The following is a 27596-nucleotide window of genomic DNA, read 5'->3' on the forward strand; positions in this document are numbered from 1 at the left end:
TGTGCACACATGCACACAGCCCTCGCTTGTCTTTGTTCCTGCCTAATCCTCTCTCTTCTCTGGAGCCTTCCACCCAGCCTCCACGGGAGGTCCCTGGACCCCCTCACATGCCACCACCTTGAAGCCAGCTGCAAGCCCCCACTGTAGGTGGTGGGTCAGGGGAGAGAAGTAGGCATTTAGTGGCTGCAGACTGCGTTGCACATCTCATGGGCCTCTCCTCACGGGGGGCTCCCAAGCCCCCAGCCACTCGGGCGGTGCCCTCCCGTTTCTCAGATCTGGACACTAAGGCTCCTGATGGGCCTGTGGCTTGTCACGGGGGCCCTGAGAGTCCACCCAGCTCCCTAGACCCCGGAGATGGCTGCTCTTAGCACTTCCTGCCCTCCTTGCCACCCCTCTACGCCACCCCACCCACCGGCCTGACCCCCACCCCCCCACCCCACAGCCTCACTCCCACCCACCGCACCCCTCTACCCCCACCCCAACCCGCTACCCCCACCCCACCCACCGGCCTACCCCCCCACCCCACTGCCTCACTCCCACCCACCCCACCTCTCTACCCCCCACCCCAACCCTCTACCCCCACCCCACCCACCGGCCTCACTCCCCACCCCCCACCCCACCCCTCCACTCCCACCCCAACCCTCCACCCCCACCCCACCCACCGGCCTACCCCCCCCACCCCACTGCCTCACTCCCACCCACCCCACCTCTCTACCCCCCACCCCAACCCTCTACCCCCACCCCACCCACCGGCCTCACTCCCCACCCCCCACCCCACCCTTCCACTCCCACCCCAACCCTCCACCCCCACCCCACCCACCGGCCTACCCCCCCCACCCCACTGCCTCACTCCCACCCACCCCACCCCTCTACCCCCCACCACACCCATCCACCCCCCACCCCAACCCTCTACCCCCACCCCACCCACCGGCCTCATCCCCCACCCCTCACCCCACTGCCTCACTCCCACCCACCCCACCCCTCCACCCCCCACCCCAACCCTCTACCCCCACCCCACCCACCGGCCTCATCCCCCACCCCTCACCCCACTGCCTCACTCCCACCCACCCCACCCCTCCACCCCCCACCCCAACCCTCTACCCCCACCCCACCCACTGGCCTCACTACCCACCCCTCACCCCACTGCCTTACTCCTACCCACCCCACCACACCCCACCCCAACCCTCTACCACCACCCCACTCACCGGCCTGCCCCCCCCACCCCACTGCCTCTCTCCCACCCACCCCACCCACCAGCCTGCCCCCCCACCCCACTGCCTCACTCCCACCCACCCCACCCACCAGCCTGCCCCCCCACCCCACTGCCTCACTCCCACCCACCCCACCCCTCCACCCCCCAACCTAACCCTCTACCCCTGCCCCACCCACTGGCCCACCCCCCACCCCCCACACCACTGCCTCACTCCACCCACCCCCACCCCTCCCCTCCATACATACCCCAACCCCAAACCCCCAACCCAATCCTCTACCCCCACCATCCCACCCACCACCCCTACCTGTCCCCTCATATCCCCACCACACTCTTCGGTCCCAGTGCCCCACCCACCCCACCTCACAAACAGTAGGCGTCCAGGAAATGCTATTTTCTTGTTGAGCTGGTTGTTTTAGCCCAAGTGGTCCATTTCCTGTGTGCCCAGAGAAGGCAGCCACCGCCCTGTTCAGGTGCAGATTTTCTGTGTGCCTTCACAGCTCCCATTTAGGGCCCCGTGTTTCCTGAGGAAAGAGCCCCCCTGCTCTGGGTGTCCTGTGAGGCTCCCGAAATGCAGCTCTGGGGAGGGGGTGGGGATGGCCCCCACTGCACCTGCAGACCCCTCTCCTGCCTTCAGAGTGAGCTGCTGGTGCCCAGGAGTGCCCTAGAGGGGTGTCGGGAGTCCTCTCCCCCCTCTCAGGTCTAGCCCAGCCAGTAGTGCTCAGGGGGGCATCGGTATTCTTCCCCAGCTGTCGTCAGCTCCGCCAAGATGGTGAGGGGCAGGGCTGGGCCATCAGCGCCCACGGGCTGTGGATCCATGAAGACCAGGCATCTGAGGGGCCCCTGTGGGGCTGGGGCATGGGGGTTGTCATCTGCTTTGTGTCATCTGATCCTCACTGTCTGCCTGCTCCTGATGCTTGGGCCACAGCATGGACACAGGCCCTGGTGCCTGAAGGGTGTCAGGATAAGCAGTGATGTGGCGGCCAGGCCCAGAGTGGAGGAGGAAACTTAGGGCCTCCCTCTCTTCTGCATGAGCTCCATGCTTGGGCAGGACATTCTTCACTAGTGTCTTATTCCCCAGCCCTCAATCACACTCTGTCCTGCCAGGTCCCCTCTTTCCTGGCTCCCACACCCCCTGGAGCCCCCTCCCTGCTGTCTCCCTCCTGTCTGTAACCTGCCACGTGCCAGCCTGCCTGTTGCTCACCACATCCCCTGGGTCAGTGGCTCTGTTTCTCGGACCCCAGAGCTACTCTGGTTTTGGCTTCCTGTCCTGTGTGACTTCCTGAAAATGGTGATGAGTTCTTGGCCGTGTGTCTGCGTCTCTGCTCTGTCCTCACGCTGGGTACATGGTTTGTCCGGTGGCATTTCTTTCCCCTAAACATTCCGCCCAGAGCACTCGACATTGGCTTCATGGCCTGCTGCATCCAGTTCCTTACGAGCAAAGATCCACCCCTTTTCTTTTCCTGTTTTCTTCCTCGACTTTATGCATTGTCTTCTCGTCTTGTTCTCTTTTCTTTCATATATCGTGTCTCCTTTTTTAGGTCTTATTTTCTGGGCAGTTTTGGACTTCATTTGCAAGTTCTTCTTGAAATTGTGTATTTCAGCACCTACCTTTTCCATCTCCAAGAGCTCCTTCTTTCTTGTCACTAACTGTTCTTGTTTCACAGCATCCTGTTCTTGTTTTGTAAATGTACTATTTTCTTGAAACGTTCTGAGTATATTCATTGAGGGTTTTTTTTTTTTCATTTGCTTGTTTTTGCTTCCATTCTGTGCTTTATCTCTTGTTTTCTGCTGGTTTATTCTGGTCTTTACCTTTGAAACTTTTTATTCTTCTCTTGTACATGGAAGTCCTTGTGGGCCTGTTTGTGTTGGGGAGCCCACTGGGTAGTAGAGCGTGCTGCCACTGGTTTCCCCAGGTCTGAGTGGGATTCCGACTGGCACTCGGTGTGGGCTGTGGAGGCTCCACTGGCAGCCTTTGCTTTTGGTCTGAAGGGCTAGGAGCTGGATCCAAGCTGTCCTGCTCCCTCATACTGGAGTGTGGGGCGCCAGCATCCACACTGAAGCATTCACTCTCACCGGGTATTTCCTTCCATGTCTGTGAGAAGAAACGTCAGCTGTGTGCCTGAGAGTGTTGGCAGCCACTGCCCTCTGTGAGGGTGGGTGGCAGGGAGGGGGTGAAAGTTTTACTGATGTGGCTGTTCTACAGGCAGACTTACACTGAGGACCCTTTCTCCAGCCTCACTTCCTGCCCCTGCTCTCCACTGGCTGCTTTGAGCCCACGAGCCCAGAACCCCCGAGGCCCCTGCTGTGTGCCAGCCCCTTCTGGGCCGTGTCTGGCTCCGCCCCCTCCCACAAAGGTATGAGGGCCTGAGGTCATGGGTGATGCCTCTCCCCTGCCCTTCACCATTGGGGTGACTCACTGGCGTGCTCTTTTCTTCCATGGGGCCTCCAGAGTGACCCCTGGCCATGCCTGGCACTCGTGCAGCCCGGGGGTCCTCCTCACCCTTCTGAGGGGTCTAGGGGCCCGGCCGGCATGGACTGCAATGTATAGCTGTTGTAATACTAAGAAAAGCTAGTTTTGTCTTTTCTCAAACTCTTCAGGAAAAATCAGTGTTTCAGGAGGAGGTGCTGCGTTGCTGTGGTGCTCCAGGGTGTGCCGCTGGGCTGGGGGGGGGGGGGCAGACCGATGCCCGAGGGGACAGCGGCCAGGGAGGCCTTGGCACCCAGTGCGGATTTGTGCAGGGGCCGGCCCCAGGCCTCGGGCAGCCTTTGCTCGTCCGTTTCTCCATAGAGGTTTGGCCTCTGCTTGGCACATGCTGCCCACACCCCTGCTCCGTTCCTTTGTCCTGTTCCTTGGAGAAATACTCCAAGGGCCCTGAGAAACAGATGTGAGCTCCTCGAGGGGCTGGCCCCATCCTCTGTGTCCGCAGTGACCTGTCCGCGGTTGGGTCCTCCGCGTGTTTTCACCAAGTGAACGGATTTCAACTCCCCTCCTAACCTGGGGGCCTTGGCCCATGGCTCTGGGTCTTCCTCCCCCGCGGTCCTGACCATCGTCGCTTCCTCGTCCACATGCGTGACTGCTGTCGCCTGGCACCTCTCTTTCTTCTCCTGCTGACTGTCTTCTCTGCCCCACTTCTCACGGATGCAGCCCAGGTCTTGTCACCCTTAGACACTGATGGCAGCCCTCTTTAGGCCACGGGGCAGACCCTCGTGGCTCGGGGGCCCTCTGGAACAGTTCCTCGGGCTCCTCTTGGGTTCTGGGGTGCTCCCTGCACCTGCGTGGTTCTCCCGGCTCTGAGCCCGGGCCGGCCTGCTCATCACCCCTGCACACGCCCTCCCAGCCGCCCTCTGCGGCACCTGCAGCCACATGACCCTTCACCCTTAAAGGGACCATGGCACACTTTCTGCCTTCCCGTGTCCTCTCAGACGCCTCACCAGGCGCTGGGAGGGGAGCGTGGCCTTCTTCCAGCTCTCCAGCTTGTGGCGTGTCTGTGGCAGTGACCCCCCAGCCCCACACCTTCACACCCCCCTGCCGTAGGTGACAAGGGCTGGCTCCGCCCCCTGCCTCATCACCCTGATTTCCTGCTCCCCTTCGTGGCGAGACTTCTCGAAAGAAGTTAAACGCTGTTGTTATGTGATAGGACTCACGAAAAAGAATACAGAGTGTGTCCACAAACAGCCACGTGTCCACCCTCAACTTCAGAGGTGAAGCTTTTCCAGCACGCTCCTGGTTCCCCGGCACTGAGGGCGACTGCCCCCCTAACCCTCGCGAGGGGGCTCTGGGGCCGGGCTGCCTTGCAGACCCGGAGGGCCACACCAAAGCCTCGGCGGCACCCATGGTCAGACTCCTGACCTGACCTGAAGGCTCACCATCACCCAGACTGCACTCCGCGTGCTCAGAGCTGCGTCATGGACCCCGAGTCTCCCCCGTGGGTGTGCAGCCCTGCGTGGGCCGAGTCCCCTCACGCGTCCGTCCGTGTCCCGCCGGGCTGTCTGAGTGACATTTGCTGTTCATGACGTTCCCAGGGACTGTGTCTCTGCTTCATTCGGTCCCATCTGGACAGCCGCGGTGTGACCTGTCCTGTCTCCGGTCGGTGGACAGCCAGTCTCTCCATCCCCTCCCTCTTCCCTCCTCTTTCTCTTTTCTGCTGCAGACACTGCGGTGTTGGGGTACACGTCTTGTCACAGAGCGGCCGGTCCCATAGTCTGCGACTGCACTGGATGTGTCTCCCTGTGTTGTTTCTAAGCCGGTCATGCCGGTGAGCTGTTCCCAGGAGGACCGTGCTGTTCCCGTCGACCTGTCCTTACAACAGGTCGTGTTGCCACATGTTTTAACGCTGGGACCCGAGGGGTGTGGTTTGGAGCCCACGCTCTTGATTACCGTGGTGGTTGAGTGTCGTGTCCTGTAAGTTACCTGTTCAGATCTCGTTGCTATTTTCTCGACCTTTTTGTTTGTTTATCTGGTCTTTGTGTGTTGTCTGTATGTTCTGCACACGAGTCCGCGTGAGTTAGATGTGCTAAAGACATCTCCGGGTGCCTGAGCGTCTGCACCCACGATGGTATCTCGATGTCTGGACTTTTCCTTCTGGAGTCTTCTGTGGGTTGAAGCCTCAAAGGAGAACGTGGAGATAGCACCCGTCTTCGTTTTCTTCCCAAACTGTTGTTCACGTTCGGGTCTTGAGTCTGGGTGGAATTGGATTTGGTATAAAAAAGGAATCTAATTTTGTGTGTCTCCATATGGCCAGCCAGTTGTCTTCATCCACCCGGGCCGCTGCAACAGAACACGCCAGGCTGGGCGGCTCACAGACCACAGTGATTTCTCACACTTCTGAGGCTGGAAGTCCAAGGTCAGGGTGCCGGCAGGGCCAGGTTCTGGCGAGTGCCCGCTCTGGGTTGCAGTTGGCCAACTCCACTGCAGAGCGGAAGCAGGCTCTCTTGGGACTTTGATAAGGGCACTAATCCCATTCGTGCGGCCCACCCTCACGAACTCCTCTAACCCTAACCGCCTCCCACTGCCTCCCCCATACCGTCCCGTTGGGTAGGGTTTGGGTTAGGAATGTGGGGACACGGACGTTCAGTCCACAGCCAGTTTTGTCAGCCATGCAGCTTCCGGATCCCTCCCTTCCCCGCTGACCTGCACAGCCCCCTTTGTCCGCTCTCCGAAGGGCTGGGTCTGTGCACGTGTGTTTCTGGGTCTCTTCTGTTACCCTGGTGGCGACTCACCTGGTCCCAGCCACTCCGTCTTAACCACCATAGCTTTATATTAAATCTTCATACCGGGAGGGCGTGTCCTCATCTACCCTCTTGTGTTTCTTCAGACGGTTTTCGGTATTCACAGCGCCGCACTCTTCCGTAGAAGTTTTTGGAAAGAATTTGTCGACTTTCCAGAAAAAAATGTATTTGAGGTTTCGTTTGAAATTACAGTGAATTTTTGATTCACTCGAGTGAAAATAAATGTTTTTTAAAAGATATTGAAAATTTTCCACAAACAAGTTATAGGTCTTCATTTCTTTAGATTTTCTATAAAATTTTTGTGAAGGTTAAAAATGTCCTCATAAAAGTTATGCACATCTTTTGTGATATTTATTACTATCAAGGTCCTATATGCTTTGGGTCAATTTTTATTTTTGATTTTTTAACGTTTATTTATTTTGAGAGAGAGAGAGAGAAAGTGAGCGAGCAGGGGAGGGGCAGAGAGAGGGGGACACAGGGAATTGGGTTATTCTTCAAAGGTACCTTAAAAATATATTTTAGCCACCAGGGTGGCTCAGCCAGTTAAGCATCCAACTCTTGATTTCAGCTCAGGTCATGATCTCATGATCATGAGATCAAGCCCCACGTGGGGCTCTGCGCTAAGCATGGAGCCTACTTGGGATTCTCTCTCTCTCTCTCTCTCTCTCTCTCTCAAAAAAGAGACACACACACACACACACACACACACACACACACACACACACATCTTTAACTCTTTGCCTCTAGTATATTCCAGTGTGGTTGGTTTCTAGCAATTTTACCGTACCTTCCCCAATTCAAATAATTTGTCTGTGGATCCTCTTGATTTCTGTGTGGATAAGCAAATGGTCTGTAAATGATGGCAATTTGGGTTTCTTCTTTCCAATCTGTATTTTGTCATTGTTGTTTCTTTTTCATGTCTTGTCACTCTGGCCAGAACCACCACTTCCATGTGAAATAGAAGTGTGATGGGCGTCCCAAACTTGTTTTTGAATTTAAAGGAAATGTTCCTAATATTTTAGCATTAAGTATGATGTTTGGGTAGGTTTTTAGCAGATATGTATCATGAGATTAAAGATTTCTTTTATTCTCGTATTGCCAAGAGTTTTATCATAAACAGATTTTGAAAGTTATTGAATGCTTTTTCAGTATCTATGGAGTACCTCATTTGGCTTTTTCTCCTTTAATCTGCTATGTGGTGAATTCTATTAATAGATGTACTTATGTTAAACCATACATATGTTATCATACCGGTATTCTTGGAGTAAAGCTACCGCGTTATCCATTTTATTTGCTGCTTGGCCTTCTTGCTAATGTTTCAGACTTTTGTATCTATGTTCATCAGTGAGGTCAGTCTATGGTCTTCTTTTCTCAAATTTCTTTTGTCTGATTTGATGCTAAGGTCATATTGGCCTCAGTGAATGAGTCGGGAGTATAATCTCCCTTCCTCTGTCTGCCTCTCATTTTTCTGTTCTCTTAAAGAGTTTGATTACGATTGGAATTGCCTAGGTTTTTGAATGTGTGTTGGGGTTCACTTGTAAAAAGTGTCTGTGTCTGCTGGTTTTTTTGGTAGGTTTTTAAACTATTGAATCAACTTCGTTAATACTTATAGGAAAATTCAGGTTCCCACTGAGTAGTTTTTCTCTTGGTTATAGATCATCGTTTCCTGCTTCTTGGCATGTATAATAATTTTTTTTATCAGATTCTAGACATTTCTACATCGTGGAGTGTCTGAATTATGCTTTCTTCTTAGAAAGCATGTTGGGCTTTAGTTTTGCAGGCAGCAAATTACTTGAGATAATTTGATCCTTGAGACCTGATTTTAAGCTTTCCTAGAGTCACTCTAGAGTAGATGTCGCTCCAGGGACAGTTAAGCCTGCTGCTGAAGTATGATTTCTTTGGGGTCTCTACTGAATGTCTGGGAGGGAGGGATCGAGAAGACTCTCTTCTGGCTGGTTGATGCGCAGATACCTTCTTTTATGTCAGCTTTGGGAACCTGTGTCTTCTTTGCCTGGACTACATGGGGACAGACTAGTTCTCTACAAAGACTCAAGGGAACCTCTGCTACCTAGCAGCTATTTCCTTTCCAGAACTCTGCTCCACGACGTCCAGCCGCTTCAAACTACCCAAACTCTGGCCTCCATCTCCTCGAGTCATGAAAGCTGCTTGGGTCCTACCTCCCTAAGCCTGAAATCTGGAAATTGCCTCTGGGCAGATTTGGAGTGATTATAGGTTTCCTCTTGTATGTTTCCCTTCTCTCCGTGATCACAGCCGTGCACTGCCTGCTGTACAATGTCTGAAAACAGTTATTTTCATACATTTTTTTCAGTTTTTGAGTTGTTATTTACAGGGAGAGTTTAAAGGTACCCTTGTAGCTTCCATCGTGGCTGAATGTGGAAGTGCCGGAAGTTTCTTCTTTTGTGTGTTAGCTATCTCGAAGTTCATTTTTCAGTTTTCTTTTTTTTTTGGGGAAACTTTTTAAAGTTATTTTCATTTTATTTTCTTTTCTTTAGAGAGAGTGTGAGCATGCAGATGTGTGTGCAAGCAGGGGAGGGGCAGAAGAGGAGGGAGAGAGACTCTCAAGCAGTCTCCACATCTAGCACAGAGCCAGACGTGGGATGTTATCTCATGACCTGAGACAAAATCAGGAGTTGGACGATGAACAGACTGAGCCCCCTGAGTGCCCCTCTTTTGAAGTTTTCTAAACACAGGTCTTTAATGATCTTTTATTGATTTTTAATTGTGTTCAAATTACACGATCCATTTGACACAGAGTCTTTGACATTTATTAGTTGTTTTGTGACCTACTACGTGGTGAAATGTTGTAAAGGTTCCATAGGTGTTAGAAAAGGGACCGTTTCTCTCATTTTCCAGAGGAAGACAGCACCTGTGCTCATCAGTTCGTGATTATCACGTTCAGGTTTTCTACATCTTTGTTAATTATGTCTGCTTGATCTGTCGGTTAGTGAGGGATTCGTTAAAATTCCCGTCATGATAAGTTAATGAATTCTTTCGTGTAGCATGACTCTTAACCTTGGTTTTATGTTTTCATCGTGTTGTCTCTCTGGGACCGTGCTGAGTAATTTTTTCTGATATGTTTTCCAGTTCATTAATTCTCTGCTCAGCTTCATTTAATTTGCTGATTAATATGTCTGCTAAGTTTTGAACTTTGAATGGTTACATTTTCATTTCTAAAAGTTCTGCACGGTTTTTGCCCCATATTTTACACCATCATTTCCCATTCCTGTTTATTTCTTTAAGCATTTTAGGCACACGTATTTTATAACCTGTGGCTGACAGTTCCAGTATCTGTAATCTTCGATAGTCCAGGATGAAGATCTAATTCTGGTTCTTTTTTCGTTTCCTTTTCTACCCCCCACCCCACCCTCACCCCCCACCGGAACTCTTGCTCATGGTGAATTGTTTCTCTGGCATTTGGGTAATATTTAATTGTGAGCATCCATTTGACTGATCTTCATCTGTGGGAATCCTGGGGACCCGAGAAGAGGAAGCTGTTTCTTTTATTTATCATCATTATTCTTTAGTCTTTATTTTTGAGAGAGAGAGAGAGAGAGAGAGAGAGAGAGATTGTGTGTGAGTGTGGGGGAGGGGCAGAGAGAGACAGAGGATCTGAAGCAGACTTTCGCACCGTCAGCACAGAGCCCGATGCAGGACTTCAACCCACCGACCGTGAGATCATGACCTGAGCCGAAGACACTTAACCAGCTGAGCACCCCCTGCCCCAGGCGCCCCGAGGGCTAAGCTGTTTCTCAGGAGATTTGTTCTTGTGGTTGTGATGTGCTGTAGCGGCTGAGCCCCGCTCTGAGGTCACTTCTCAAACTTGGGTTTCACTGATTATGCAGAGGTCGCAGATCTGAGACCCAAACCTGCACGAGGACAGGTCTGTGACCTCGGAGTCTCGGAAACACTGGCTTTTCCACCCCAGGGAGCTGAGAGGCGTCACAGTAATTCCCCTGGGTCCCTTTGATGACAGGTGGCTTTTCCCCAGCCTTCCATGTCACACAATTTGGATCCACTTCCCACTTTGTGTGTGTTTGAGGCCATGCCCTCCAGCCTCCATTCGGCAGGCAAAACCCAGAAAAAATTCACCTGTTTTCCTTGTTGGTTGAGAAATACGACTTTTATTTATTCATTCATTTATCTATCTATCTATCATTTGTCTATTTATAATTTTCTATTCTATTCTAGACAGAGAGAGAGCGAGAGCAGGGGAGAGTCTGTTGCTCAGGCGACTGAGCCACTCGGGCGCCCCTAGAAATACTAACTTTGATGAGCCAGCTGTTTTTGTCTTCACACATGCCGGTGTTTGTCAACCAAAAGGAGGTCTGTTTATTTATCTACTTATTTACCTGAGCCATGTGGTAATTAAAACAAATTCTGTAAGTGTGCCCACAGCCTAGAAGGGTCAGATACAGCCGCCAAACCTGTTTATGGAATCAGCAGGTGTCCGTCTCCGTCCCCGTCCCCGTCAGCGCTCTCTCTCTGTCTCTCTCTGTCTCTCTCTCTTTCTCTCTCTCTCTCTCTCGGCTGTTGTGTCGTGCTCAGTCGCTCCGTCGTTCCACGGTGCTAAATAATGTGCTTATTCTGCCGAACGGTGTTTGCCTGTTTTGGAAGTTGCATAAGTGGAATTATAAAGTGTGTACCTTTTGTGTTTGAGTCCTCTCTTCTCAGTGTTATGTTTGTGAGATTCGTCCATTTGTCTTCTCTCCCTCTTGAAATGCCACCAAAATAAGGGCGAAGGTAAACTCAAGAAAGACCTAAGCTCTTACGGCGGGAAGAAAGACCAGAGAAGGCACAGTCACCGCATTTTGGAAAATGAAAAGCCGACCCCTCGTGGTGACTGACGGCAGACTCAGGAAAGCTGGACCCCAAGGAGGCCGAGGGGAAACCGGGAAGCGACCTGTGGTGTCCCCACAAGGCTCAGGACCTGGGCACCCAGCTGCCTGTGGCAGTGAGGGCGAGATTCAAGGGGACCTGCCCGAAGTCTGCTTAAGAGGCAGCTGGGTTCCCAAGGCTTCTCCGCTGCTCCATCTTTCTAACCCTTCGGCCGTGACTTAGTCAGTGCTCACCAGTGACTGATTCAGTGACCGAGTCCAGCCCCCTCCCTAGTAGAGTTTTTCTCAAATCTCCAGCCCCCTGCCCTATCAGAGGCTCCGCTGCTGGTCCACAGACCTGGGCCTTTCTCCGGGAAAACTCTCCTGAAGGTCCCCCCACGGCGAACCTGCAGCTCCCTGAGGGACGCCGGGGTCCGAACCTGCCTGGGAACCGTGTGAAGCGCCCCCCCCCCCCCCGGGACGGGGTGAACCCCCCCCCACCCCAGGCTTGTGGTTCAGCCGCATCCCACAGTTTTCATATGCTGTATCCTCACTGTTGTTTGGTTCAAAATAGTTTCTCATATCTGATGAGTTTGTTTGTCCCATGGGTTATTTAGAATTGTACTGCTTCATGTCCAAGCAGTTGGGGGATGTTGTAAGTTGTTTTGTTTTGTTCCGTTTTATGCACCTTATGAGTATCATTTTATTTATTTATTTATTTATTTATTTATTTATTTACTTAATGTTTATTTATATTTGAGAGAGAGAGAGACAGAGAGGGCACAAGCCGGGGAGGGGCAGAGAGAGAGGGAGACACAGAATCCAAAGCAGGCTCCAGGCTCCAGGCTGTCGGCACAGAGCCCGACGCGGGGCTCGAACTCACGGACCGTGAGATCATGACCTGAGTCGAAGTCGGAAGCTTATCCGTCCACCCAGTTACGCTTAACAGGATGCTTAACTGAGCCACCCAGGGGCCCCTTGATTTTAATTTTAAATTGAAATTTGTTAGGGTTTGATTTATGACTAGCATATGGCTAATTTTCGTACGTGTTGCATGCACTTTAAAAGAATGCGTGCGATATATATTTTTCCTTCTCAGTAGCTGATGGAACAAGCAAACCAAAAAATTTTATTGTTTTATTTTCAACCTCTCTGTGTCTTTTTATTTAAGGTGTCTCTTGGCAACAACATAGAGTCTTTAAAGATCTGTTTCGACAATTACATTTTACTGGGAGTGTTTACCTCATACAAATTTAGTCTATACTAATGGGGCTTTTGTCTGCAGTCTTAAGTCTTCATTTTCCATTTGGCCTAACTTTTGTTGTTGTTCTTCTATGTTTCCTCCTTAGTTGCCTTCTATTGGATTAACAAAAAGCTTTACATTTTTTTTCTGTTTGTTTCTTGCTGCTAAATTGTTTCTTTTTCTGCTCTTTTGATGATTACCTTAGCAGTTGAAACACGTATACTTGAGAGTCTAATATAAATTGTTGCTTTTCCGCTTACCTGATAATGCTGACGCCCGAGCCCTGTCTCGTGGCTTCCGTCATTGCTGCGGAGAAGTCAGTTGTCAGGCTTGTTTTCGTCCCTTTAGAGGTTATGTGTCTCTTTTTTTTTCCTGGCTGTTTTTAGGATTCTTCATCGTCGGTACTCAGCAGTTTTATTATTATGCACCTTCATGTAGATTTCTTTGTGTTTATCCTGCTTGGCCTTTGCAAGGCTGCTTGAATCTATGGGTTGATCTGTTTCAGCAATTGTGTGTATGTATGTACATACATATGTATTTAAACTTTATTTATTTATTTATTTTGAGAGAGTGTGTTTGAGAGTAGGGGAGGGGCAGAGAGAGAGAGAGAGAGAGAGAGAGAAAGAGAAAGAGAGAATCCTAAGCAGGCTCCATGCTGTCAGCACAGAGCCCGATTCAAGGCTTGATCTCATAAACTGTGAGATCATGACCTGAGCCAAAATCAAGAGTTAGATGCTCAACCGACTGAGCCACCGGGGCGCCCCTTGCTTCAGCAATTTATTTGTATTTTTTAAAATATTTTTTTAACTTTTACATTTATTTATTTTTTGAGAGACATAGAGAGACAGAGCACAAGTTGGGGAGGGGCAGAGAGAGGAGACACAGAATCCGAAGCAGGCTCCAGGCTCTGAGCTGTCAGCACAGAGCCCGACGCGGGGCTCGAACTCACGAACCGCGAGATCATGACCTGAGCCGAAGTCGGATGCTTAACTGACTGAGCCACCCAGGCGCCCCTAAAATATTTTTTAAAGTTTTTGTTTTGAGAGGTGGGGGGAGAGGCAGAGAGAAATGGAGAAAGAGAGTCCCAAGCTGGCTTTGTGGCATCAGGACAGAGCCCAAGGTGGGGCTCGAATTCATGAACCATGAGATCATGACCTGAGCCAAAATCAATAGTCAGGTGTTTAACTGAGTGAGCCACCCAGGCACCCCAGCTTCAGCAATTTTAGACAATTAATCATTATCTTTTCAAGTATTGATTCTCTCCTATTTCTTCTCCTTTTAGATTCCAATCACATGCATGTTAGGCGGCTTCACTGTGTCCTATATTACTCTGACTCTACTCTCTGTATTTTCCATTCATTTTTTCCTCTGTTCTGTAATTTCTGCTGGCCTGTCCTCCAGTTCATGAACACTGCCTTCAGCTGTGTCTAATCTCTTGACCTCTTAATGTCAGTTATTGTGTTTTCAGTTCTAGAATTCCCATGAGAAATTCTTTGTTATCGCTTCAAGTCTTCTTGCAAAATTCTTCATTTTTTTTCCATTTAATTTCTCCGTACTTTTCTCTTTATTTTGAATATATAAGTTGTGGTCATTTTAAAGTCCTTGTTTGATAACTCCTAGATCTGGATCATGTGTAGATATGTTTCTTTTTTCCCCCCCAATTTGTTTTGAATCCTATAGTCCTGTCTTTTCTCATGTCCTATGACTTTGGATGTATTGTCAGACCTTGCCTGTTAAAACACTGTAGAGGCTCTGGATGGTTTGCTCCTTTCCTTCCAGACGGGCAGAGTAGGCGGTCATCCCTGATTCAGGCAGAGACTAAGCGGAGTCAGGGAAGCCTTGCAGTTTGGGTAAGGTTAATCCTCCCTGTGGTTCTGCCCTCCCTTTAGACTGTGTGCTTCCCCGGGCTTTCAAACCAGGCCGTGGTGTGATCACCAAGAGGATCCTGAATGCTAATCCCTGTCTCCTTAACACCTGAGACCGCAAAAGACTCCTGGTGGATTTTTAGAAGCTTTCTGCTTGAGATTTTAAACTCCACCCCTCATACCCTCAGAGTTCAGCACATGTCTTAAGGCTTGAACTGGCCAAGTGAAGTTCCCCACTCCTTCTTTCTTCTGGGATTTTGGTCTCTCAAGGGTGCTGCTTTTGACCAAAAGCTCAGAGGGTTTCTCCATCCCTCGGCAACGGCCCTCTGCCTGGGAAGACTCCAGATTGCCAGCCTCTTGCCCTGTGCCCAGAATGCAAATGCATTTAAGGAAAAAGTGCTGCGGAGTGCTGGAATGTTGTCTCCTGCCCTGGCAGCCCCCCATCTCCGGAATCTTGGCCTCCTCGCCTGCATGGTTTCAGTAGCTCTTTGATTCCTTCCAACAGATTGTGAGATTTTACCCACCTTCTCTAGCTGGGCATGGTGGGAGGGGCACTGCTGTGCTGACGGCCATTCTGCTGCCTGCTCTGCTTTCCGGGCTTCGTGCTGAGGCACGGTCTCTACCCCAGAGCCATAAGCGTGGTCTTCGTTCTTGCAATGCTTTCAAAAGCAAAGTTCTTGCTCTCTTTTTTTCTTAGTTTTTAAAAATATTTATTTTTGAGTAAGAGAGACCGAGCATGAGTGGGGGAGGGGCAGAGAGAGGGAGACACAGAATCCGAAGCAGGCTCCAGGCTCCCAGCTGTCAGCACAGAGCCCGGCGCGGGGCTCGAACTCGGAAAGGGTGAGATCGTGACCTGGGCCGAAGTCAGATGCTCAACCGACTAAGCCCCCGAGGCACCCCTTTAGCTCTATTTTTTTTTTAATTTTTTTTTAACGTTTTATTTATTTTTGAGACAGAGAGAGACAGAGCATGAACGGGGGAGGGGCAGAGAGAGAGGGAGACACAGAATCGGAAGCAGGCTCCAGGCTCTGAGCCATCAGCCCAGAGCCCGACGCGGGGCTCGAACTCACGGACTGCGAGATCGTGACCTGAGCCGAAGTTGGACGCCCAACCGACTGAGCCCCCCAGGTGCCCCTTTAGCTCTATTTTTTAATATGGGGGAACCAATCGTTCCAATACCAGCCTCACCCCGTTCCCTGAAATGCTGTTTTATCGTCTGTCTGTCTCTGGTCAGGCTTAGTCTTTTCTGTTGATCTCTGTGCCTGTGTCATTACTGGACTTCGCAACTTGTAGCTTTACAGCAAGTCTGATACCTGGTAGGATGTGCCCTTTGTCCTTATTTTCCACAGCTGTCTTTCGAACTGTCGCCAAATGCCACTGAAAATCCTGTTGGAGTATTTTGCTTATTGGAATCGCACTGAAATAATGTAGCTAAATTTGGGGAGAGCTGAAAATTTTGCAATATTGAATTGAACATCTGCTGTCATAAATATTTTCCTCATTCCTAATGATTTCCTATTTCGGTGCTGAACATTACTTACTCTACACATATAGCCTCTTTTTTAATGTTTATTTATTTATTTTGAGAGACAGAGGGGGACACAGAGTCCCAAGCACTGTCAGCGCAGAGCCCGATGGGGCTCAAACCCACAGACCTCGAGATCATGACCTGAGCCGACTCAGGAGTCGGACGCTTCACTGACTGAGCCACCCAGGCGCCCCAGCCTCCTTTTAGAGGGCACAAGGCACGCTGGTAAATGCTAGAAATGTCGTTCCAATTTACATTCTCCCCAGGAATTCGTGACCTTGGTCTCGCTCTTCCCACCCCGGCTGGAATGTCCTAAGACTTTTCCCCCTTTCAAGGGCACGGAGATTTTCCAGCGTGAGGAAGCAGATTGTCAGGGAGGCACGTCCCTCCAGTCCCCGCCTGGGTGGTCACTCGCGGAGGGAGGAAGGGGAAATTATTGGGAGCGCTCGGGCTGTGTGGACAAGCACTGCGGCTGTAAGGGGCGCCGGGGTGTGGCGGGGCGAGCCCAGACCCCCTGCTCCTCCCCATCCGCCTGGGCTCCCGCTCGCGTCCTGCGCTTGCTGGCCCTCCGCGGTCGACTGCCCTGGGCTTCCTGCTCTCCCTGTGGAAGAGCTGAGGCTGCTTGAGGGGATGGGTTCCGCTCCGTGTTCCGGGGAGTTCGGAGGGGTCGAGGCCCTGGCCCTGAGAGGGCCTGGGAGTTTATCGCCTGAAACCTGCACCGATCCCCACCCCCGGGGGGCTCCCCTCCACCTGCACCGAGAGGCCCCCCGAGAGGCCCCGGGACACGCCGCAGGCCCCCTCTGCTCTTGGTCCTGGGTCCCCAGAGGTCCTCATGGGCGGGGGTTGGGTCCTTGCTGGAAAGGGGTCTTTGGGGCAGATTCTCCTGAGGGTGGGAGTCGCAGGTGAGGAGGGTGAGGCAGGAGGTGCCCCTTCCAGGAGGGCGGATTTCGTGGAGCCTCAGTGTGGGCGAGTCTGAAGACCTGTCCCCGAGCCTTGCTCTACTTGGATGCCGCCAGTGACGGGGGGTTCGCAGCTAAATGGACATGTGAGTTCATTTCAGACGGCTGAAGCCCCGAGCGCCTCTTCGGGTGAGGCTGTTGTTTCCCGGCGCTTCTGGCCGTTCCTGTAAACACCAGCTCTCTGCCCCGAGCTTGTCCCGCTCTGTGTTCCCAGGGGCCCGTCCCTCGGGCCCCCAGCCCCCCTGCGGTGGCCCGCCGCAGCCTCAGGCCGGCAGCCCCGGCAGCGCCCTGTGGGGACGGCCTTTCACCGTGGCCACGGCGGCAGCAGAGTTCCGCAGGGAGTTTTCTGCCAGCTTTCCTCAGGGGCCCGGCACCCGAGACTCCGACTCACTTTGGGGGCCACCCACCTCAGCCTGTCATTTCACAGGTGGGTAAACCGAGGCCCAGGGGTTAAGTCACACGGCGGAGATAAAGGCAGGACCTGGACCGGGTCCTCCGGTCCCTGCTTTGCCCCTAATTGTCTATGACGCAATTTGCTCCTCATCAACGGACGTCGATGTGGCTTCGGGAATACCCCGGGCGCCTTCGGCACGAGCCGTGCGCAGTGGCCCATGACGCCGACACGCAGACCCCTGTCTCGTTGCCGAGGGCTGCCTGCCCCGTCCTTTCGATCTGCTCTCGAGCGAATCATTTCCTTCCCTGCTAGTGTGGAGGCCATACTCGTGGTTGCGGCTGCCAGCGAGAACCCCAGGGTGTAGGGTGTGGTAGGAGACTCTGGAACCCTGTTCGATTTTGAAGCACACCTTGACGACCCTTCTCGATGCCTTGAAGGCCCAGACTGCCTAAGGGTCACGCTCCCGCTCAAAGAGCATCTGTGTCTCACGACGGCTGTGCCCGCTGCCCGCGTGCCCGCCGGGTCCCTGGCCAGTTGGGCGAGGCCAGGGCTCAGGAGTGAGAGTCTGAGGGCACCGGGGCTCTATGTCTGGCGCTGCCTGTGGCTGCCGGACCCTCTTCATTCGGGCCCTGCCTTGTCCTGGTGTCCGGGGCTGGGGGACTGTGGCTGGGAGACCGTGGCTGGGGACGCTCAAGAGACAGCACCTCAGAGACCCGGTTGGCAGCATTTTCTGTGGAAACAGATGCTTGAAGGTGGTTCTGTTCCCGGGACCCCCTGGAAGCTTCCCTGGGCCCACTGGCCGTGAGGGGATGCATGTGTCTCCACAGGCCCCTGTCTCTGCCTCGGGAGGCTTGTCGGTGAGTCACCTGGTCTTCGGCAGCTGTGGCTTTAGGGAAAACCAGATTTTTCTGTACCTTTGTGATTCCTGTGAATATTCACCCCTTCCCCCCCACCGGGTGGGGTTTGGGGCTCTGTGTGCCCCGGCATCATGGGATCGTCCCCTTGTGCCAGTCCCCACACCCCTGTGCGTGCCTCCCCCCACCCCGCCCCCGGCCTCCCCGGGGTCCCCCAGGCGGCTTCTTTCTCTGCCCCCCTGCCCTGACCTTGGCACGTGGGGAGTCGAGCACAGTCCGATGTCTGGAGGAAGCTCACCGGCGCCTCGCTGGCATCGAGGCCTGGAGGGAGGGCTGGCGGCCCGTGCTCCGCCGTGGGTCCTGCCCACCCGCGCCCGCCCCGCTTCCGGGGCTCCCTCCAGGAGCCTCAGTCTGGGCACGCAGGGTGGGCAGGGGGATGCGCAGGGGCCGCCTCCCGCAGGGGACGATCAGGTGTCATGTGCCCCCCAACAAGCACAGGCCTGCTCCCCCTGCGGCCCCGTCCTCGGCCTCCTTCCTCCTGTCCCGTCTCGCCCGGGTCTTGCCGCAAAGACTGTTCGCCCGCCCCTGGCCTGTGGGCTTCCAGCGCCCAGACACTGTCGTGTCCAGCTGGCGGGAGCCCAGCCCGGGCCTGCATCCTCGGGGAGCCGCTTCCTTGACGTGAGCGTGAGGCTGACCTCCCAAGGGACGTGAAGGGCGGCCTCGCACTCGCCGAGGTTGTCACAGAGCAGGCCTGGTGGCGCCGGGGCTCCAGCAACCATGTCACTCTTGCTTGTCGTCCTTTGGTTGGTTCCTAAACTTCTCACCAAGCACATGTGGACGTGGCACCCGAGGCAGTGGGGCTGAGGCTCCTCGGGAGGGACAGAGGGACAGAGGGACGGCCCCGCTTGCCTCCCCCCCCCCCCCCCCCCCCCGCTCCCGGCTCTGGTGTGTGCTCCCCCGTCTCTCAAGTCCGCTCAGGTGGCCACTTCTTTGGTTTCTGGATTTAGCTAATCTGTTTTTTTGCCTTTAATGTTGATTTATTTTGAGCGCGAGAGAGTGTGTGAGTGTGGGAGGGACAGAGAGAGAAAGAGAATCCCAAGCAGCCTCTGCGCTGTCAGCACAGAGCCCGACGCGGGGCGCGAACCCCAAAACCGTGAGATCACGACCTGAGCTGAAGTCGGGGGCTTAACCGACGGAGCCCCCCAGGCGCCCCTGGGTTTAGCTAATCTGGAGGTTCAGCTGTCCCGTAGCATCGCTCCAGCAGAGAACCCCCCCCGGCCCAACAACTCTGTCCCCGTCTTCCTGCCGCATTTCCTGTGTGGTTCCTGAGTTAGAACTTTATGTTTGCAGTGGTAGGACCAGTAAGGACCCTTCTCTGCTCCGCACGTGCCTCCTCTGCTCTCGTCAAACCCTGTGACACTCTGACGGCCACTTCTCCCTGGCCTCGGACCTAGCCTCCCTCCTGCTGGCATCACTGATGTCCCCTCCCATCAGGGGTGTCCCCCTGAGGCAGCCCCAGTGTCCTCCTGGGACCCCCTGCACCATCCCCTGGTCCTGGACCCGCGTCTTCCTCACGTTCCCTGTTCACCCCCGCACTTGCCGGAGCACAGATCCCAGCATGTTCCACAGTCTTCTAGGTCTTTGTTCTCCTCGCACTCGACTGGCAGTTCGGCTGCGTTTAGAACTGGAGGTGGCAGGACGCCTCTCCTCGGCAGTTTGGAAGCGTCTCTTCATCACCATGTGGCCGAGGAGATACAGATACCACTCTGATTCTCCATCCTCTGTGGTCTGTTGTGCCTCTGGAAGCTTATGGAATCTTCCCTTTAACCCTGAAGTTCTGACATTTCACGATTTGCCTGGTGTGTGACATTTTACAGCTGGCAGGGAGGGTAGGCCCTTTGAATTCGGAGACGGGACTGGCAGTCCGGGGAGGTTTGCTTGAATTATCTCTTCAGTGGCTGCTTTTCACTGACCCTCAAATTCTGTCCGTCCCCTTTGATGGAAAATTGGTAATTCCAACTTTTAAAGTTTCTGTTTTCATTTCGAAGAACTGTCTTATTCGTTAAATGGTCCTCTTACAAATAGCATCCTCCCCTCGCTTGTGGACCTGGTAGCTTTCCTTTCTGAGAACATTAATTACAAGGCATTAAGAAAATACTTTCCTTCTGTTCCCTGCACTGTCTCTTGCTGTTGTGTTCATTGTCTGGTTGTTTTAGTCTCTGTTTCTTGCAGGAGGGTATGGTCCTGGCTGCTTTCCCCAGACGAGAGCCCTGCACGGGGTTCCCGCCGCCTGGCATTTCCGTGGCCTTCGTTCAGCCCCTCTGCAGTGGGCGCTCCGCACCTGCCCTCGTCCGGCCCTCGGGGGCCCCGGGCTGGGCAGGGCCTCTGACCTCCTGCCCGGTGGTGGTGGAGGGCAGGGTCCTGGATGTCCGCAGGGGGAGGGTGGGGGGCTAGGGGTCCTCACCGGCCTGCCCGAGCTGCTGTAACAAAGTTCCACAGACTGGTGGCTCAGAGAACAGAGACATATTGTCTCCCGGTCCGGAGGCCGGAAACCCGAGATCAGGTGTGAACAGGGCTGTTTCCTACTGAGGCCGTCAGGGAGACTGTTCTGGGCTTTCTGGCTCCTGGTGTTTGCTGTCACCTTTGCCGTTCCTTAGCTTGTGGAGGCATCGCCCCGATCTCTGCCTTTGTCTCCACATGGCACTCTCCTTGTGTCTCTGTGTCTTTTTAGAAGGACTCTGTATTGGGTGGGGGGCTCATCCGACTCCAGTGTGACCTCATCTTAACCAGTAACATCTGCAAGGGCCCCGTCTCCAGATAAGGTCACGTTCTGAGGTCCTGGGGTTTAGGACTTCAACGCAGGAATTTTGACGGGACGTAAGTCAACCCATAACAGGTTTAATGCTGATTTTCCACAAACACCCGCCTTTGATCCCACCCAGACGCGGGCCTTCGGAGGTACCTAGAGTCTTTCCAGGCCCCGCGGCGTGAATTGGCTTATTTCTTGCTGGGCTCTGGATTTCCCAGGCTCGCTAAGCCCGGCTCCACTCATCCTGTCTGCTTTCTTGTCTAAAATGTGTGGTGTTTCGCGTCTGTGGCCGCCCTCTCCAGTTCCTGGCCCCTGTGGTGTGGCACCACACGCAGGGATCACTTAGGGGGATTTCGGAAGGGAGAAGGTCCAGTCCCCAACTGGAAATACTGTTCTGCCTTTTGGATATCGCTTCTAATCCGTGTCTCCCTTTCTCCCAAGGTGTCTCCGCCCTCGCCAGGGCTCCCAGCGCTGCTGAGGGTGACCAACAAAGGCCGGAGAGATGGCCGGGGCCTCGGTGAAGGTGGCGGTGCGTGTCCGCCCCTTCAATTCCAGGGAGATGAGCCGAGACTCCAAGTGCATCATCCAGATGTCTGGAAGCACCACCAGTGAGTATGGGTCGTGACGGCGTTGTCGTCGGCTGCTGGGCCTCCCCCTCAGACACAGCAGCCGCCCTGGCCCCCACCTCCCTCCTTGTCCACCTGGTGTGTTGGCTCCCTGGGGGCAGCAGTGGCAAATCACCAGCGGGGCGGGAAGGCTAAAGTGACAGAGATGTGTCCTCCCCCGGTTCTGAAGGCCAGTGTCGGAGATCAAGGCACTGACAGGGCCGTGCTGCCTCTGAGGTCCTAGAGGAGGCGGCTTCTGCTGGTCTGGCCATCTGGGCCTGTAGCTGGCATCTTCAGGTGACCGTCACGTGAGAGCACGGATCGCCTGGGAGGTGGGCGGGGGATGGGCATTAAGGGGGGCACTTGTTGGGATGAGCACCGGGTATCCCACGTGAGTGACGAATCACCGAATTTCTGTTCCCGAAACCGGTTTCACACTATATTTTAACTAAAAGCCAGACGAAGACAAAACCCTGATGATCACTGGATTTAAGACCCACCCTAATCCAGTCTGATCTCATGGTAACGACTAACTACATCTTCAACAGCCCTGTTTCCAAATAAGGTCATGTTCTGAGGCTCGGGGTGAACGTGAATTTGGGGGCACACTTTCCAACCCAGTACGCGAGGTTACTGGTTTCTCACCTTGTTTCAGCTGCCCTCCATTGACACGTTCTTTTATTTCTGTCTGTCCTTTGGCCTTGTGACTGTAAGTCGTCTCAAAACTGCCTGAGAAGTAGGAGGCCTGCAGTCAACACGTGGACAGTAAGAGATAAGATGATGGTTTCACGCTCAGATGTGCCCCGAAGGGTTTCTTTAGGGCACACGCAGGCTGCTGGAGTCCCGGGGAGCACTCACTCCGAGCCCGGGGAGCACTCACTCCGAGTCCGGGGAGCACTCTCTCTGAGCCTGTCCTTTGCTCTTTTGCTTTGAACTTTCGTGCTGAGTGGCAGCACGCGTGCAGACGCATGCAGGCAAAGCACAGCGCGTAGCCCGGAGGTCTCACAGCCTGAGCAGAGCATTGCCAGACCCCCCCCCCCCCCCCCAGCCACCCGGAAGGCCCGCCACCCCTTGCTTCCCACCCGTGGGTTAGCGGGGCTTGTCTAGGGTCCCGTGGAAACTGCAGCCGTGTTTGGCTGATATCTCCCGCTGATTGATAGCCTGTCCCACAACCGCTGACGTACGACGAGAATTCAGGGCTCAGCCAGGCACTTTGCCCCCGGGGTCCCTCAAGCGGCTACTGCAGCTGTCACCTGCGGGCTCCGGGGGTATAAGCTGTCCTGTGTGCTCGACGCCAGCTGCTCACTCCGCGCCTCATCCTCAGGTCGTGGGGTGGATGGAGGCCTCGCCCGTCCTCGGGTGCCCTGCACCCCCACATAACCCTGCCCCGCCTGTTAGCCACCAGGTTGGAGGGAGGGGCTGGCCGAGGGGAGGGGCACTCAGGGCGTGTGGAGGGCGTGAGGACTGGGGAGTCTCTGGGAATGTTCTGGGCCCCTTTAGGCTCCATGGGAGGGGGAGGGGCCGGGAGGTGGCGCCCTACGTCCCTTCGTCCGTGTGGGCAGGTTGTGGAGGCCCCCGGGTTTTGTCGCGGCTTTCAGGAACCGAGTCGCCTCCGCTCGGTCCCCGGAAGCAGACCCTGACGGGAGGATTTGGAAGGGTTTACTGGGGAAGTGGTCTGGGACACGTGGGGAGAGAACGTGGAAATGCGGAGGGCGCTGATGCCTGGGGGGCAGGGGGCACCGCAGGCAGCGGGGCCGGTCGCCGGGACCCCCTGACCTAGAGAATGCATCTCTGAGTCATTGTCCCCAGAGGCTGGCTGCCTGTCTGGCGTCTCCCCAGCGTGAGCTGAGGGTCGGTCCAGGGGCCTGCTTTCCTCGCGGCCAGAGAAGGTGCTCAGGAGGGTGACTCTCACCTTAGAGGTGGGAAGCCAAGAGCTGTACAAGAACTGGGACCCCTGGGTGGGAACCACGACCCCTGGTGGGAACCACGATCCCTGGTGGGAACTGTGACCCCTGGTGGGAACCATGATCCCTGGTGGGAACCATGACCCCTGGTGGGACCTGTGACCCCTGGCGGGAACCGTGACCCAGGGTGGGAAGGTGACCTCTTGGGTGGGAACTGTGATCTCTTGGGTGAGAACCGTGGCCCCTGGTGGGAACTGTGACCCGGGGTGGGAAGTGACCTCTTGGGTGAGAACGGTGACCCCTGGTGGGAACTGCGACCTCTGGTAGGGGCTCTGGCCCTGGGTGGGCAGTGGACACCGGCCCAAGGAGCTGACAGGGTCTGTCATGTCAGTGTTTGATGACCCAGGACAGCGGGAATGACTATGGGGGTCCCTGCTCACACCTGGGCCAGGCCTGACCAGCACAGTCACCACCTTAGACAGTAGCTGAGGGTCTTGGCCTGAGGAGTTCACAGGCAACCAGACCCTGTAAGAACCTGCAGAATAAACAGAAAGAACAAAACATCAGAGTCGGACCCCTGTCTCCCCTGGAACTTGGGAGTGGTCTAGGACAGGATGGGATGGGTGTCACGGAAGCAAATGGCTGGAGGAGATGATGGGCCGTGGGGGGTGAAAACTCTGACCTACCTCTGGCCTGAGAGACAGAGAGAGAGACAGAGATGAAGAGACAGACAGGGAGGGAGAGGAGTGTCAGAAGAATGGATAATCAGGACACTTGCTTTGGAAGCTATTTTCTATTTTTTTTTTAACGTTTATTTATTTTTGAGACAGGGAGAGACAGCATAAACGGGGGAGGGTCAGTGAGAGAGGGAGACACAGAATCTGAAACAGGCTCCAGGCTCTGAGCTGTCAGCACAGAGCCTGACGCGGGGCTCGAACTCGTGGACTGCGAGATCATGCCCTGAGCCGAAGTCGGATGCTTAACCGACTGAGCCACCCAGGCGCCCCTGGAAGCTATTTTCATTTTCAGAGAAAACAAAGCAGTGATGGTACTGATAGAAAGTGCTAGAAGCCAGGTCAGAAGCGGGGGTGAAGGCTGAGGAAACCCAGAGGCAAGGAGAGTGCCCTCCAGCCCTTAGCACAGAAGAGCGTGTCTGAGGAGCGGGGTCAGAGGGCAGGACGGGCTTTATTTCTGGCAGCCCCGGGGCAGAGCTGCGCAGGTGGGTGGACACCCACGGAGGCGGGGTTTGGGCGGCCACCTTGCCAGTGTCTGTGGGGCCTATGAGAAAGGGTGGGGACGATGCTCCGCCGGGTGAGGCTGTGCGAGGCCTCGAGGGCCAGCAGAGAAGTGTTGAGCAGGGAGCCACTCTCCCCAGTGATACACCGGGTGGGCTCTGTAAGTGGATTTGCCCAACGGCATCCAGTGCCAGGCCGTGAGTGTCAGGGATGTGACATGTTTCTTGAACCTCAAGACTAGGTGTGCACAGGAGATGCCATGTCCCTAAATGTACCCCTTGAACCTCCATCGTGAGGCGCAGATTAGAAGCATTTAGAGGTGAACTTAATTTGTCGTCCCATACTCACTGCCTGGATGAACAATACCGTTCACTGGAACATTCCAAAACTAGTAATTTTGTGAGCCAACCAAATCGTACGCAGCGTATGCTTCTGTGCCTACGTGGCAGGTCCGGTGTAGGTTACTCAGGGGTACAGAGGTCCTGTGAGTACCCCCACATCCCCGCTTTACATAAGAACAGACTGAAACTTCTGGAAGGGTTTGCTCTCTTCTCTCTGAGTCCCGGCTATACAGAGGAACCCTCAGGATTGGGGGCCCCCCCCACCCCTGCCCCTGTACCCCTGGGGCCCCGAAGCGAGGCTGGGCCTGGATCTCAGCGTCTCTTGTGTCCATTTCAGACTGGCCTTCATTCCTGGACCCTCTGCACCAGTGGGAAAATTCATTTTCCCAGGAAAAATAAGCTGGGATGGAAATTATTTTCCCAGAAACCAGAAGTGTGAGATCAGGCTGTCCATGGGGCTGGCTTCCTCTGAGGCTCTGCGAGCATCCGTTCCTGGCCTGTCTCCTGCCTGTGGGGCTGCCAGCGGGCCTGGGCTTGCCTCCGTCCTCACGTGGCCTTTTCCCTACGTGTCTGCTTGTCTGTCTGTGCTTTCCCTTCTTATAAGGACCCCGGTCACTGAATGTATGGCCCACCCTAATCTGCATGATCTCATCCTAACTAATTACATCTGCCAAGACCTTTTTTCCAAAGGTCACTTTCTGGGGTTCCAGGTAGATGTGAATTTGGGGAGGACGCTGTTCACCCAGGACACTGCCTCTGGAGCAGGAGGCCATGGCAGGGCTGATCATCCAGGGCCTGCCCCCAGCCCTGCCAGGCCCCACAGGCCCACCCCCAGCCTGGCCTTCCTGCCTCCAGCCCTCCTCCTGGATGCTGGCGAGCTGGTCCTGGTGGGCATCAGGCAATGAACCGCCATTCTGGATGGTCTGCTGGAATATTCCGGACCCTTCTCCTCTGCTCATAGTGGTCTTTCTCCCAAAGGCCTTTGTCAACCAGCAGCCCTGTGCACAGACCCAGGTGTTGCAAACACCTAATTCATCTAAGTCAGCCCCTATTTGCCATCACTGTTCTAGAATGTTCTTGGCTCCACATAGAGTGAAACTGGGAACAGAAGGCCACCAAAGGGAACTCGGCAGTGGCTGAGGAGGCAGTGGTGCTGCTGCAGGCCTGTTCATGGGAGGAACGGCCGATGCGGTGTCAGGGAGGAGCCCTGGGACAGCTGCCTTCTCCCTGGGATGTCTGCCACCCGATAGGGTCACCACGGCCGTTCCGCTCACAGGGTCACAGTGGTGACCTTGTTTGCTGTCCTCACGGGGATGAGGACCGTTTCCGAGGCACAGACGGGGAAACCGAGGCTCTGTGAGGGCCTGTCATCACGTGTGGCCATGCAGGAAAGTGGACAGGGGGCCCCTTCATGTTGTCAGCAAGCGTGTGCTGGGCATGAGCTTCCAGGCATGTGTTCTCTCTCTCTCTCTCTCTCTCTCTCTCTCTGTCACACACGCACATACACACTCGCCTACCTGCTGGCCGATTTACATGGAACAAGTAACAAGTACTCTCCCCACGGAGCCCTAGGGGGGCAGGACAGAGGCTCTTACCACCCTCAGGGGTGATGTTCCAGCAGGAAGGCGGACCTTGCACACGTGGATGAGGGCTGTGCCTCGCAGAATCAAGAGGGCACAGTGATGGGGTGCAGAGGGGCTAGCCAGGGTGCAGGAGGCTGGCCGGGATGCAGGGGGTTGTCCAGGGTGCAGGGGGCTGGCCGAGTGCAGCAGGGCTGGCCGGGTGCAGCAGGGTTGGCCGGGGTGCAGCGGGCTGGCCGAGGTGCAGGGGGTTGGGCGGGGTGCAGGGGGGCTGGCTGGGGCAGCAGGGCTGGCCGGGGTGCAGGGGTTGGCTGGGGTGCAGCAGGGCTGGCCGGGGTGCAGGGGGCTGGCTGGGGCAGCAGGGCTGGCCGGGGTGCAGGGGTTGGCTGGGGTGCAGCAGGGCTGGCCGGGGTGCAGGGGGCTGGCTGGGGCAGCAGGGCTGGCCGGGGTGCAGGGGGTTGGCTGGGGTGCAGTAGGGCTGGCCGGGTGCAGCAGGGTTGGCCGGGGTGCAGGGGGCTGGCTGGGACAGCAGGGCTGGCCGGGTGCAGGGGGCTGGCCGGGGTGCAGGGGGTTGGCTGGGGTGCAGGGGGGCTGGCCGGGGTGCAGCAGGGCTGGCCAGGGCACAGGGGCTGTGAACCAGATCAGATGGCCATGGAGCCTCCTTGTCTGTCGGGAGAAGGTGAGGAGGGGGCTGTGCCGTGCGCGAGGAATGCCAGCGGCCGGGTGTGGGACTCACTGTTCCCCGAGGCCCCGCCGAGGTCCCGCTCCATGAGGGTGGCCGCCTCCTAAATCCTGCACGTTTGAGGCAGTGGGCTGCTGGCAAGCCAGCTCGCTTGTGCACATGCGCTCTCACGCTCACACACACACTCTCTCACCACACTCTCACACGCCGTCTCACACGTGCTCACACGCTCTCACATACACACACTTGCACACCCCCCCATGCGCTTACACACTCGCACGCTTACACGCTCACACTCTCCCACACACACCTGTCGCCTG

General features: G+C 55.0%; 1 protein-coding gene across 25 annotated transcripts in view; it reads left to right on the forward strand.

Annotated features, from left to right (window-relative positions):
• KIF1A (kinesin family member 1A) overlaps window positions 1-27596 on the forward strand; it is a 101659-nt gene that overhangs the window by 4597 nt on the left and 69466 nt on the right. For 24 of the 25 annotated variants that reach the window (XM_058698833.1, XM_058698857.1, XM_058698963.1 and 21 more), the window contains exon 2: window positions 21371-21537. In XM_058698833.1, the coding sequence (XP_058554816.1) occupies window positions 21432-21537 (106 nt within the window). In that variant the 5' untranslated portion in view covers window positions 21371-21431. Of the gene's footprint in view, window positions 1-21370; window positions 21538-27596 lie in introns of those variants that run through there. The other variant, XM_058698961.1, reaches the window with a different exon arrangement.

The sequence above is a fragment of the Neofelis nebulosa genome, chromosome 2 (genome assembly GCF_028018385.1).
Source record: "Neofelis nebulosa isolate mNeoNeb1 chromosome 2, mNeoNeb1.pri, whole genome shotgun sequence".
Taxonomy (NCBI): domain Eukaryota; kingdom Metazoa; phylum Chordata; class Mammalia; order Carnivora; family Felidae; genus Neofelis; species Neofelis nebulosa.